This window comes from Hyla sarda, chromosome 10 (assembly GCF_029499605.1).
Source record: "Hyla sarda isolate aHylSar1 chromosome 10, aHylSar1.hap1, whole genome shotgun sequence".
NCBI classification, from domain to species: Eukaryota; Metazoa; Chordata; class Amphibia; order Anura; family Hylidae; genus Hyla; species Hyla sarda.
In genome coordinates, this window is record NC_079198.1 from 67,723,185 (window position 1) to 67,735,706 (window position 12,522).

A 12,522-nucleotide genomic window follows, 5' to 3' on the forward strand; every position below is an offset into this window, starting at 1 on the left:
CCAGCTGTTGCAAAACAACAACTCCCAGTATTGTCGGACAGCCGTTGACTGTCCAGGCATGCTGGGAGTTTTGCAACAGCTGGAGGCACCCGGTTTGGGAATCGCTGGCGTAGAATACCCCTATGTCCACCCCTATGCAATCCCTAATTTAGGCCTCAAATGCGCATGGCGCTCTCACTTTGGAGCCCTGTCGTATTTCAAGGCAACAGTTAAGGGTCACATATGGGGTATCGCCGTACTCGGGAGAAATTGGGCTTCAAATTTTTGGGGGTATTTTCTGCTTTTACCCTTTTTAAAAATGTAAAGTTTTTGGGAAAAGAAGCATTTTAGGTAAAATTTTTTTTATTTTTTTTACATATGCAATAGTCGTGAAACGCCTGTGGGGTATTAAGGTTCACTTAACCCCTTGTTACGTTCCCCGAGGGGTCTAGTTTCCAAAATGGTATGCCATGTGGGTATTTTTTGCGGTCCTGGCACCATAGGGGCTTCCTAAATGAAGGCATGCCCCAGAGCAAAATTTGCTTTCAAAAAGCCAAATGTGACTCCTCTTCTGAGACCTGTAGTGCGCCAGAGCACTTTTCACCCCCATATGGGGTGTTTTCTGAATCGGGAGAAATTGGGCTTCAAATTTTGGGGGGTATTTTCTGCTTTAACCCTTTGTATAAATGTAAATTGTTTGGGAAACCAAGCATTTTAGGTAAAATTTTTTTTTTTTACATATGCAAAAGTCGTGAAACACCTGTAGGGTATTAAGGTTCACTTTACCCCTTGTTACGTTCCCCGAGGGGTCTAGTTTCCATAATGGTATGCCATGTGTTTTTTTTTGCTGTCCTGGCACCATAGGGGCTTCCTAAATGCGGCATGCCCCCAGAGCAAAATTTCCTTCAAAAAAGCCAAATGTGACTCCTTCTCTTCTGAGACCTGTAGTGCGCCAGCAGAGCACTTTTCACCCCCATATGGGGTGTTTTCTGAATCGGGAGAAATTGTAAAACTTTAGGGAAACCAAGCATTTTAGGTAAAAAACATTTTTTTTTTTTTTTACATATGCAAAAGTCGTGAATCACCTGTGGGGTATTAAGGTTCACATTACCCCTTGTTACGTTCCCCGAGGGGTCTAGTTTCCAAAATGGTATGCCATGTGTTTTTTTTTGCAGTTCTGGCACCATAGGGGCTTCCTAAAAGTGACATGCCCCCCAAAAACCATTTGACGCTCCTTCCCTTCTGAGCCCTCTACTGCGCCCGCTGAACAATTTACATAGACATATGAGGTATGTGCTTACTCGAGAGAAATTGGGTTTCAAATACAAGTAAAAATTTTCTCCTTTTTACCCCTTGCAAAAATTCAAAAATTGGGTCTACAAGAACAAGCGAGTGTAAAAAATGAAGATTGTGTATTTTCTCCTTCACTTTGCTGCTATTCCTGTGAAACCCGTAAAGGGTTAAAACGCTTACTGAATGTCATTTTGAATACTTTCGGGGGTGCAGTTTTTATAATGGGGTCATTTATGGGGTATTTCTAATATGAAGACCCTTCAAATCCACTTCAAACCTGAACTGGTCCCTGAAAAAAAGAGTTTCAAAATTTTGTGAAAAATTGGAAAATTGCTGCGGAAGTTTGAAGCCCTCTGATGTCTTCCAAAAGTAAAAACTCATCAATTTTATGATGCAAATATAAAGTAGACAGATTGTATATGTGAATAAAAAAAAAATTATTTTGAATATCCATTTCCCTTACAAGCAGAGAGCTTCAAAGTTAGAAAAATGCAAAATTTTCAAATTTTTCATCAAATTTTGGGATTTTTCACCAAGAAAGGATGCAAGTTACCAAAAATTTTTACCACTACGTTAAAGTAGAATATGTCACGAAAAAACAATCTCGGAATCAGAATGATAACTAAAAGCATTCCAGAGTTATTAATGTTTAAAGTGACAGTGGTCAGATTTGCAAAAAATGGCCGAGTCCTTAAGGTGAAAAAGGGCTCAGTCCTTAAGGGGTTAAGAAAGCTTCAACAGCAGGCTTAATGTAATTGTAAGTAAAAACGATTATAAGACAACTTTTTAGGCAATGAAAACCCTACTTACCGGAGATCCGCTTTTTCTTCCTGGGAGAACTGTTCTGGTTTTGTTTGTAACTTTGACGTATCAGCCTTTGCAAACGGCCATCTGTCTCTCTGAGCTGGTATTTCTCCAATGAGGTAGATGCAGAAGTTTCTAGTTTTTTCATCCTAAAAGCACCCTCTCCTTTTCTAAGGGGGGGAGGAAGAGAAAAAAATATTTCTAGGAATATAATTGCTTTGTGTATGGAATGTGTTTACAACTAGATACGAGAAGTCTCTGGCATTTATTTACATAAGATGTATGGAAGATTTATCCTTTACAAAGGTTTGTGCAACAATTCAGCTGCATGTTAACTTAACTAAGCTGACCACAGAAACAACCAACAGGTCAACCTTTTAGTATACTTAAACCAAACCCCTTGTTCCCTTCATGTTAGCAAAATAAGAACACCCACCTTTCACAAGTGCAGCACTCACACATCTCATTTTTCTCCCCAAAAAAACTGTCTCCGTAGAAGCACGTGATTTCTTCTTCTGGTTTGATATCCCTGAGAACTTTTACACAAGCAGTGTTTCCTTCAGTAGGAACAAACTAAACAGTGGACATATTACAGGGATTATTATACAATATTATAAATGGTTATTCACTTGTCATCAAGCTTCAATATTATCCTCAAAATCAAACCCTCTATCCTGCAGGAGCACACGCAAATCTGTCTGCCTACTTTATGCTAAGTAAATCTTCCCCTATGTATTGTAACATATAGTGAGTTTCCTGTCAATAAATAGACTAAATCCTTGCAGATAAAAATCAGTCCCGATTATGGTCACTGATGCACACAGCTCTTTAAGGCTCTGCTCACATCATGTCTGAGTCTTCAGGCCAAGTATACTTTGACGTATGCCGCTGAAAGAAGGCTCTGATATATGCCACCATACAGCTAAATCAGGGGCCTAAGTTACACACGTTAATAAATAAGTTGCGTATGTTTTTATTACAAACAACATAGAAACCTCACAATTCCATTAAACCCAAACTATAAAAATCAGGTACAATTTATGACCCATAAATTCCATATGAAATTTTGTCCCTTGCACAAATCAACATACCCTATTGCTATGTGACAGCAGAGGGCAGAAATAACACTGTGATCCCAACCAAAATACAGTTTAGATTAGGTGAACTGACTGTCTAAATACCATTATTCTAGAAGACAAGCTAGTTACATAAGGGTGGGTTCACACAAGCTTAATACAGATTTATTTTAACATCCTTTCTTACATTCCTTTTACATTATGGCTGCAAGTCCAAGCCTAAGGTCAGGCCAAAACTTGCAGCCGTAATAAGACCATAAAAGAGTAAGGATTTACATGCAGCACATTTAGTAACAGGATTTCTTTGACGCAAGGTTAACTCAATGGGAATGTTTATGAAGCAAGCATATATATTTCTTCATGTTCAATTCAGATGGATAAAATATCTGCAACAAAATATACTGCGTATGAATCCACTAGTAGCCAATTTATTTATAAAGTTCTAGGAAGAACAGGACTGGTACAATGCAGAGCTCTAAAACAATTCACAGGAAATACAAATATTTACTAAGACACACTTCTTGAGAGTCACAGGTTCTTAAAGGGGTACTCCGCCCCTAGACCTCTTATCCCCTATCCAAAGGATAGGGTATAAGATGTCAGATCGCCGCGGTCCCGCTGCTGGGGAGCCCCGCTGGGGCACTGCGCTATCATTACAGCACAGAGCGAGTACGCTCTTTGCGTAATGACGGGAGATACAGGGGACGGAGCAGCGTGACGTCATGGCCCCGCCCCTCGTGACATCACGGCCCGTCCCCTTAATGCAAGTCTATGGGAGGGGGCGTCACGCCCCCTCCCATAGATTTGTATTGAAAGGGGTGGGCCGTGACGTCACGAGGGGTGGAGCCGTGACATAACGATGCTCCGGCCCCTGTATTGCGCGTCATTACGTGCAGAGCGAACTCGCTCTGTGCTGTAATGATAGCGCAGTGCCGCAGCGGGGCTCCCCAGCAGCGGGACCGCGGCGATCTGACATCTTATACCCTATCCTTTGGATAGGGGATAAGAGGTCTAGGGGCGGAGTACCCCTTTAAAGTATGTCCTGCCCTGACAACTAGAATATTAAGAGGGATAGTGAAACTATTCACATTTCTGGCATTTTGTATTTTTTGTTCCTTTATGCCATCTATCATGAAAGCTTCTGGGTACAGAGCGGGTTTGAAGGGAACCAATCAGCAGATTTTAACATATATAATGCTTGGCAATGCATTATATATGATAAAATCATTATCCTTCCCATCCATGGGGAATGTGCCCCCCCCCCCCCCCCAGGGATGGTGCAGATATTAAGGTATAAAGTCCCCCCGGGGCCACCAGGCAAGTAGTCCCCTGGTCAGTGACTTACACTTACCAGCTCCGTTCGCTGCAGCTGTGGCCCCGCCCCGACGGCTTAAATGATGGCTCACGTCATCGCTCTGCTCCGTCTGCTTAGGGAGCCGTTGGGGCGGGGCCACAGCGAACGGTGTTGGTAAGTGGAAGTCCCCGTCCAGGAGACTACATGCCGGGGCGGCCAGGGGGGAACATTATGCCTTATTATCTTCACTATCCTTGGAGGGGGCACAAACGTCCCCCGGGGATGGTGAGGATAACTATTTTTGTAAAAAGAAAAAAGAAAATGTGGCCGGCATTTATCATTGTAGGTGTAAGTGAAGCATTTTTTACTCCTTTTTGTGTGTGCTGATAATGTGTAGGAGCACCAGATTTATTAAATGGTCGCAGAGCATTTGATAAATTTTGTACAGGTCACATTTTCTGAAATTTCTCTCTTTACATACACCAAAAAGCTAAGCTAAGTCTGGGCTGGTGTAGTTTTAGAGACTTTTCAGTGGCTTTGCGCCTTTTTACAAAAAGGTGCAGTTCATAAAATTCTCCCATATCATGTGTATTGCAACCATAAAAAGTAGCAGAAATGTGTAACCCAAAAGGCGCAAAAGGGGCGCAAATTAACCCTGCTTGTGCCTTTTTTGCACCCTTTGTAGACACAAACAACTGTCTAAAGACAATGATTAATGTCGACCAGTATGATTAAAATGTTCTCTTCTGGCCCCTATAAATTTATTTTTCCCATATATGGAGTTGTATAGGGGCTAATTTTTCACTCTATGTTTTTGTGATCTGTATTTTTTATCCGTACCATTGTTATTTTGATGGTGACTTTTTGGATTACTTTTTTTCTGCTACATTAAGTGAACATAAATCAGCGATTCTGGCCGTTTTTTATTTACAATTAATTCATTGACCATGTGGTTTCATTAACCTTATATTTTAGTAGTTCAGCTACACTGAGTTTCCGCAGATGGTTTTCGGCATTTTAGATGCCGCAATCAACTTTGATTGCGGCGTCTAAAGGGTTAAAAGGGTACTCCACCCCTAGACATCTTATCCCCTATCCGAAGGATAGGGGATAAGATGTCTGATCGCGGGGGTCATGCCGCTGGGGACCCCCGCAATATAGCATGCGGCACCCACCTGTTTCTGGTCTGGAAGCGCTGGAGGGTCTGGGTCCCGACCTCGGGAACGGAAGTTTGTGACGTCACAACTCCGCCACCGTGTGACGTCACACCCCGTCCCCTCAATGCAAGTCTATGGGAGGGGGCGATCAGACATCTTATCCCTTATCCTTTGGATAGGGGATAAGATGTCTAGGGGTGGAGTACCCCTCTAATGCCGGATATCACATGGGTTTGCTAGCGCCGGTGTGAGGTGAAGATGTGAAGCAGATCTAAGAGGCTTTTTAACAAATGGGATTGGTTAACCGCAGACATCCCCAACCAAACTGGCAATGATGTTGAAACTGTATCCTTTCAGAGATGTTATGTTATTATGTTATGCAAAAGGAAGATTTCAAAATGATAAAACACTACACAGTAAAGATGTGTAAAACAAACAAGACACATACCTTGCAGTTAGGTCTGCAGTCTTAGGCACATGCAAAAGAATGTAAAGAACATATTACATTAAAACATTTTTCATATAACCCATTTACAAAAAAAATAAAAAATAAATAAAAAAAAAAAAAAAAAAAAAAAAAAAAAAAAAAATCACCCCCTAAATCAGGGGGGAGTTTTCAGCACGAAAAATAGTGCTGAAAAATTGTGCTTATACTCTGCTCAAGTATATACAGTAAATCTCAGCATTAGTAAGATAACAGCAGGGGGCTGGTGGTATAGACCAGCTAAAAGGTATATAAAAGAAAAACAATGACAAGGAGGAAAGCTTACACAGGCTAGAAAGAGGGACTATGCAAGTTAGTTTGCTGAGAGAATCACATGGCCTTTGTACAAGTTGAGAGATAAAACAGAGCTCATACATCACATAGTAGAGGCTGAGCAAAAGTTCTGATGAAGACCTACGGAAAATGTGTTTGTTTAGCACCATAATCAACTATAAAGAAATAAACATTGTTTTTCAATATGATTTATTTATGGGTACCCCTATCTTGGACAGCAGCAACAGCATTTGAACCAAAGAACTGTTGTATATGGCTTTAGCTCCGTAGCTAAGGGCCTTAAAGATAGTGCATGTGCTTATCAAGAAGACAGGTGTACATTGGTGGAGAATCACAAGTCCCTGTGTAATTTGCATTGTTATGCATGGAGATGGAAGTATGACCACATACCATGATTAATGAAAGCTGCAGGACCAAGCCAAAGCTGAGCACACTTCTTTCTGGTAGAGTACATAACACTAAAGTCATTTTCACCAAAGTGAAGAAGGCTCTCATCAGATTTGGTAAGCTCAGCTATGCAGCCTACAAGCAAGGCAATTTTTTCATTCTTTACCCTGGAGAAATAATACAAGAAATAGAAAAAGTTACAATACTAGGAGATAAACCTCTCTAACTCACTCACTTATATATTTTCTCTCTCATTTATTTTACTATACACACAAAAGAATTGCTAATTTATCAGTGTATGAAGTTATGGTTCAAAGGACACTAAAGCTGGAATCACACATGAAGGTTTTGAGCCAAAGTAAGGAGTGGATTTAAAAAAAAAAAAAAAAAAAAAAAGTTAGGCTTCTTTCACACTGCCGTTGCGACATGGCAGGGAACCCGGGTAGAATAGCGAGAGGAAAAATAAATCAAGCAACATTTTTTTTCCTTATTACCACTACTCCTGTGAAAAAACAATGGCGTCTGACAGACCCCATAATAGTAAAAATGGGATCTGTCGGGACCAGCTGTCCATTAAGGAGCACATGTCAGTGTCAAAGGGGCCTAAACTGCACTCCAAACTGATTCAAAAGCAGCATGTGTGAATGCAGCCTTAGGGCTTGTTCACTTGATTTATTATTATTTTTTATTTTTTTTAAACTTGCAGTGGGTTTTCAGAGTTCGGAAGGGACAGGCTCATGCTTTATAAACTTTTTTCCCCTCGTATACGAAGTGACCAAAAATACGCAATAATGGACTTTTTTTTTTTTTTAAACATTTGCTCCATAGAACAGCATTGATCATTGTTATTGGTGCTCCATTGCTCCAGGCTGCCATGGGTTCCTGGAGCATTGGAGCGCGATTAGCACCACTGACCTACTGCAGAGTGATTTTTCCCATTTTAGATGCCACAATTAATCGTGATTGTGAAGTCTAAAGGGATAAATGCCGGACATCTGCTCGATTGGCGATGTCTGGCATTAGCCGTGGGTCTTGCTTGCTGATAGCAATCGGGACCCAGTGGTTATGAAGCCTCCTTAGCTACCGAGCACGCTTCATATAGTGGGAGTGGCCCGTACATATAAGTCTTGCGTCATTAAGAGGTTAAGGAATGTATACACATGCATATTTTGAAACCTATTGACTTCAATGGGTAGCAAAATCAATTGCAGGAAATCTGCAGCAAAATATGCAGTAAATTATGCATGTGTGACCATACCCTTAGGGTGTTCAATCTTTCAGTTACCCAGGATGTAAAATCCTCTGTTCTGTAAAAGGGCTGAAGCTCAACACAAGGTTTCATGTGATGCAGGTCATATGTTTTTTTCCTCTTCTCTTCAATGAGAGTTAAATTATTAATTCACAATTTACATACCAAGGTTTTGTAGCAACCACTTTAGCTCCATTAGTCTCCAAGGAGTACCGATTGCAAGGTAGGACCATGAAGCCACTTTCTGGCAGGAACATTCGCAGATATCGGAATATCTAGTAGCAAGGCAAAAATCCATAAGTACACAATACCCTGATAAAGATAGCAGAAAACATTTATAGTATATTTCCATTTTTTTGTTTTTATTTTTATGGGTCCTAAATGCATTAAAACAAACAGGTACTAATCTCTCTGATCCCACGCTGATCCTCCGTTCAGGTTCGTATTACACCCTGGCCTCCTTTTTGGAATGGACACCACGTGACCTGACACAGCCAGAGACCTTAGCCATAACCTTAGGCCATACTCCCGGCATCACTGCTCAGTGATGTGACCCATGATGCCCAGAGTATGTTTGTGATCACTGGTTGGCTGCAGCAGTCACATAACATCTGCTCCAAAAAGACGACTGGGATGTCAACAGGAGCATAAGCCTAAGCAAGTGTTAGTTTGGTATTTTAATGCATTTGGGGCCCCTTTGAACATGGAAAACCATAGATAACCCCCTTTAAATCTCACAGTAATTTATGAACCAATTGAAATGCAAAGTAATAGAAAGCTAGACTTAAAGTGGTACTCCGGCATAAATCTTATTATCCACAATCATGCCAAGGCTGCCGGCATTTAAACAAAAAATAAATAAATAAAAAAAAACTGAAAGCACTTAGGGAGCTGCGGGAGGGAAGTTTTTTTTTTAAATGCCACCAACCGCTGCACAAGTCTAATGCTAGAAATTGGAAACCAACAGGTAGTAGGTCCTTATCAATACTCAAATAAAGACATACTGTCAAATCCAGACAGTGTAAGAACACAACACTCACATGAGTCTTTAGCAAGGCTTCCTGCTGCGGGTTCCTGTTTTTGACAAAATTGTTAGCCCCAGATATAAATGAATGGAATGCTGCCTCCAGGTCTCTCTTCTTCCGGAATGTATGTAGTGCCTCCCGCAAGTGATGCTGTCTCCTTATAAAAGGCAAAGGACTGCAAAACACAGAAAGCTCTAAAACACCATTGCATTTTACCCATGTCCCACAACTTGTTAGCCTGCCTGATCATTCCTATCAAACAGTAAAAAAAAGATCCCACTACTATAGAGAATGAAAGGTGCTGGGGCCCTTTAAAGGACATAGCCTAGTTTTGGCCTAGCGGACACAGCCAATTTTCACTTTTGTATTTTGGTTTTTCAATTTTTCTTAGGGACGTAGAGTGCTCTAGAGTGACCAGCTGATTCACAGGGGAGATTTATCAAAACCTGTCCAGAGGAAAAGTTACTGCGTTGCCCATAGCAACCAATCAGATCGCTTCTTTAATTTTTAACAATGCCTTTTCAAAAATGAAAGCAGCGATCCGAATGGTTGCTATGAGCAACTTTTCCTCTAGACAGGTTTTAATAAATCTCCACCACAGAGGGCACAGATGTCACAATAAGGACTCAGAGTTACATAAAGAAAGTGATTTAATCAGCAACTGCTGATCACTCTGGAGAGCAACAGGAATGAAACCAGTGTCTTATCAGGAAAGCCAAACCTCCTTATAAAAAAGGGGCACAGGGCAGCTGTTTAACCCTCACCATTCGTAAAAAAGGTCTCTGGAATGTGGCTTTAGGTAAAGGTTCAACCCAATAACATATCAGTGAGAGCAGGCATGACAAGAAGATATGAGAGCAGACAACGCACCTTACGTTCATTTTGTGTGTCCTGAATCCTAGGTATGGATCAAGCACCAAGCTAGTCGCCAAGTCATCATTTTCACAGAGCTCCCTTGCTGTCAGTCTGTAAGAACCCATGGTATTATTGAGCTTTGGATCATACTGTAAATATCTGGAAAACAAAATGATGAGAAGCTAATGGTAAAGCAGCGGCAAATAATAATCCTACACCCTTTACTGCTATATATAATTAAATGCATCCCCACTCACATGCTTAGGAGACAACATCTGTGCTGAAGTCTCCTCATCCAGAAAATAATAACAGAGCACTGCTAGAAGCAGCAACAACATCAATTTCAAAGGACAATTTCAAAACTACCCCCCCTTTGGTCCATAGGGTTTTCATTACATCTCACACCCAGCGCTTCTCATTAAGTCCAGCTCATTAGAGCAGCTCTACAATGGGTTAAATGAATACATTGACAGGTGCCGACAGGTGTAATTGCTGTAGGATTTACTGCACTGTACTATATATCTATATATAGTGCAATAGTACACACAGACCTTTCATAAGAAATTACCTGTCACAAATACAATGACAACAGAAAGAACAGAATATTCGAGATATGGCCACATCATTAAATGATCCGATTGTACAGCAGCAGTTACTGTGGGTGCAAGAAGGAAACAAAAGCCAAGTGTGAACAGAGCAGAAGACACTTATTTCTTGATGTCTAGACAGAATTTTGCCCGTGTAAATCAGGCCAGACCAGGTGCAGAGAGTATATTCTATACTAAAAATGGGACTGGATCCCAGTAGAGGGAATTAAAGCCATTCCCCTAAAGAATTGTATTCCTTCCACTGGGATGCATTGCTGTCTTCTGCAAAAAATAATACAGAAAAAGAAACAACCAGTGGATATCCCAAGGGTACTCGTGTAAACAATCCTGTAGGTTTAGTAGTAAATAAATAAAGGCTGCCAGCTTAAGGTAAGGTTCACACAGGCAGATATTGCCACCCATTGACTTTAATGGGCCTGCAGCAAATTCACAATAGTGGAATATCTCCAGATTTGCTGTGAACTCACAGAAGTTCAATGGATAGCAAAATAAGCTGCAGAAAGTCTGCAACTAAATCTGCTGCAAAAGCTGCCCATGTGAACATAGCAGATTTCTCCTCTATTAAAATGGATGAAGCATGCAAGATGCAAAATGTGCTGTTAAAAATGTAATGCTGCATGTAATGGACCCATTCATATGGCAGGATTTCCAAGGAGAATCCAACTAAACTTCTGCACCAATGTTTCCCAACCAGGGTGCCTCCAGCTGTTGCAAAACTACAACTCCCAGCATGCCCGGACAGCCTTTGGCTGTCCGGGCATGCTGGGAGTTGTAGTTTTGCAACAGCTAGAGGCACCCTGGTTGGGAAACACTGTTCTACACAGATATTCTAAGGCAGAAGACTCCTTGCTTTCATGCTATTCCGCTGCATAGTGCACATTGCAGATTTTCCATGGCCGAAATTAAAATTGGAGACTGCACATTTCCAAGCGGACCTAGCGCTGCCACACACAGAATGTCTGCCTTTATTATGCCATGTAAATAAATAAAAATAAAAAAAATCATTGTGCGACAAAATTGAAGAAAAAAAAATGCCATTTTGTACATTTTTGGGGCTTCCGTTTCTACACAGTACATTTTTCGGTAAAAATGACACCTTTTCTCTATTCTGTAGGTCCATATGATTAAAATGATACCCTACTTATATAGGTTTGATTTTGTCGGACTTGTGGAAAAAAATAACTACATGCAGGAAAATTTATATGTTTAAAATGGTCATCTTCTGACCCCTATAACTCTTATTTTTCCGCGTATGGGCCAGTATGAGGGCTCATTTTTTGCGCCGTGATCTGAAGTTTTTAGTGGTACCATATTTTTGATCGGACTTTTTGATCACGTTTTATTCATTTTTACATGATATAAAAAGTGACCAAAAATACACTATTTTGGACTTTTGAATTATTTTTCGCGTACGTCATTGACCGTGCGGTATAATTAATGATATATTTTTTATAATTCGGACATTTTCGCACACCGCGATACCACATGTTTATTTTTATTTAGAAAGTTTTTTTTTTTAAATGTGAAAAGGGGGGGGGGGGAGGTGATTCAAACTTATTAGGGAAGTAGTTAAATTATATTTATTCACTTTTTTTGCAATGTTATAGCTCCCATAGGGGGCTTTTAATAATTGCTCTTTTACATTGATCAATGGTTTCTCATAGGAAACCATTGATCAATGATTCTGCCGCTTGACTGCTCATGCCTGGATCTCAGGCACTGAGCAGTCATTTGGCAATCGGACACACAGGAGGCAAGGTAAGGGACCCTCCTGCTGTCCTGTAAGCTGTTCTGGATGCCGCAATTTCATTGCGGCCATCCCAAACAGCCCCCTGAGATAACCGGCAATGGTTTACTTTCACTTTAGACGCGGCGTTCAAATTTGAATGCCGCATCTAAAGGGTTAATAGCGCGGCACCGCGATCAGTGCCGCACGCTATTTGTCATGGGTCCCGGCCGTTGCTAGGCCCGACTCGCTATGACGCGGGGCCACGCCGTTATAGACAGGGAGTGGGCG

General features: G+C 41.0%; 1 protein-coding gene across 7 annotated transcripts in view; it reads right to left on the reverse strand.

Annotated features, from left to right (window-relative positions):
* The window catches only part of KMT5C (lysine methyltransferase 5C), a 30,032-nt gene that overhangs the window by 10,235 nt on the left and 7,275 nt on the right, over window positions 1–12,522 (reverse strand). For 4 of the 7 annotated variants that reach the window (XM_056542292.1, XM_056542289.1, XM_056542291.1 and 1 more), the window contains exons 2-8: window positions 9,913–10,056; window positions 9,058–9,217; window positions 8,183–8,292; window positions 6,772–6,935; window positions 6,052–6,071; window positions 2,513–2,649; window positions 2,083–2,246 (exon numbers count right to left, since the gene is read on the reverse strand). In XM_056542292.1, the coding sequence (XP_056398267.1) occupies window positions 2,083–2,246; window positions 2,513–2,649; window positions 6,052–6,071; window positions 6,772–6,935; window positions 8,183–8,292; window positions 9,058–9,217; window positions 9,913–10,022 (865 nt within the window). In that variant the 5' untranslated portion in view covers window positions 10,023–10,056. Of the gene's footprint in view, window positions 1–2,082; window positions 2,247–2,512; window positions 2,650–6,051; window positions 6,072–6,373; window positions 6,936–8,182; window positions 8,293–9,057; window positions 9,218–9,912; window positions 10,058–12,522 lie in introns of those variants that run through there. The other 3 variants (XM_056542293.1, XM_056542295.1, XM_056542294.1) reach the window with 3 other exon arrangements.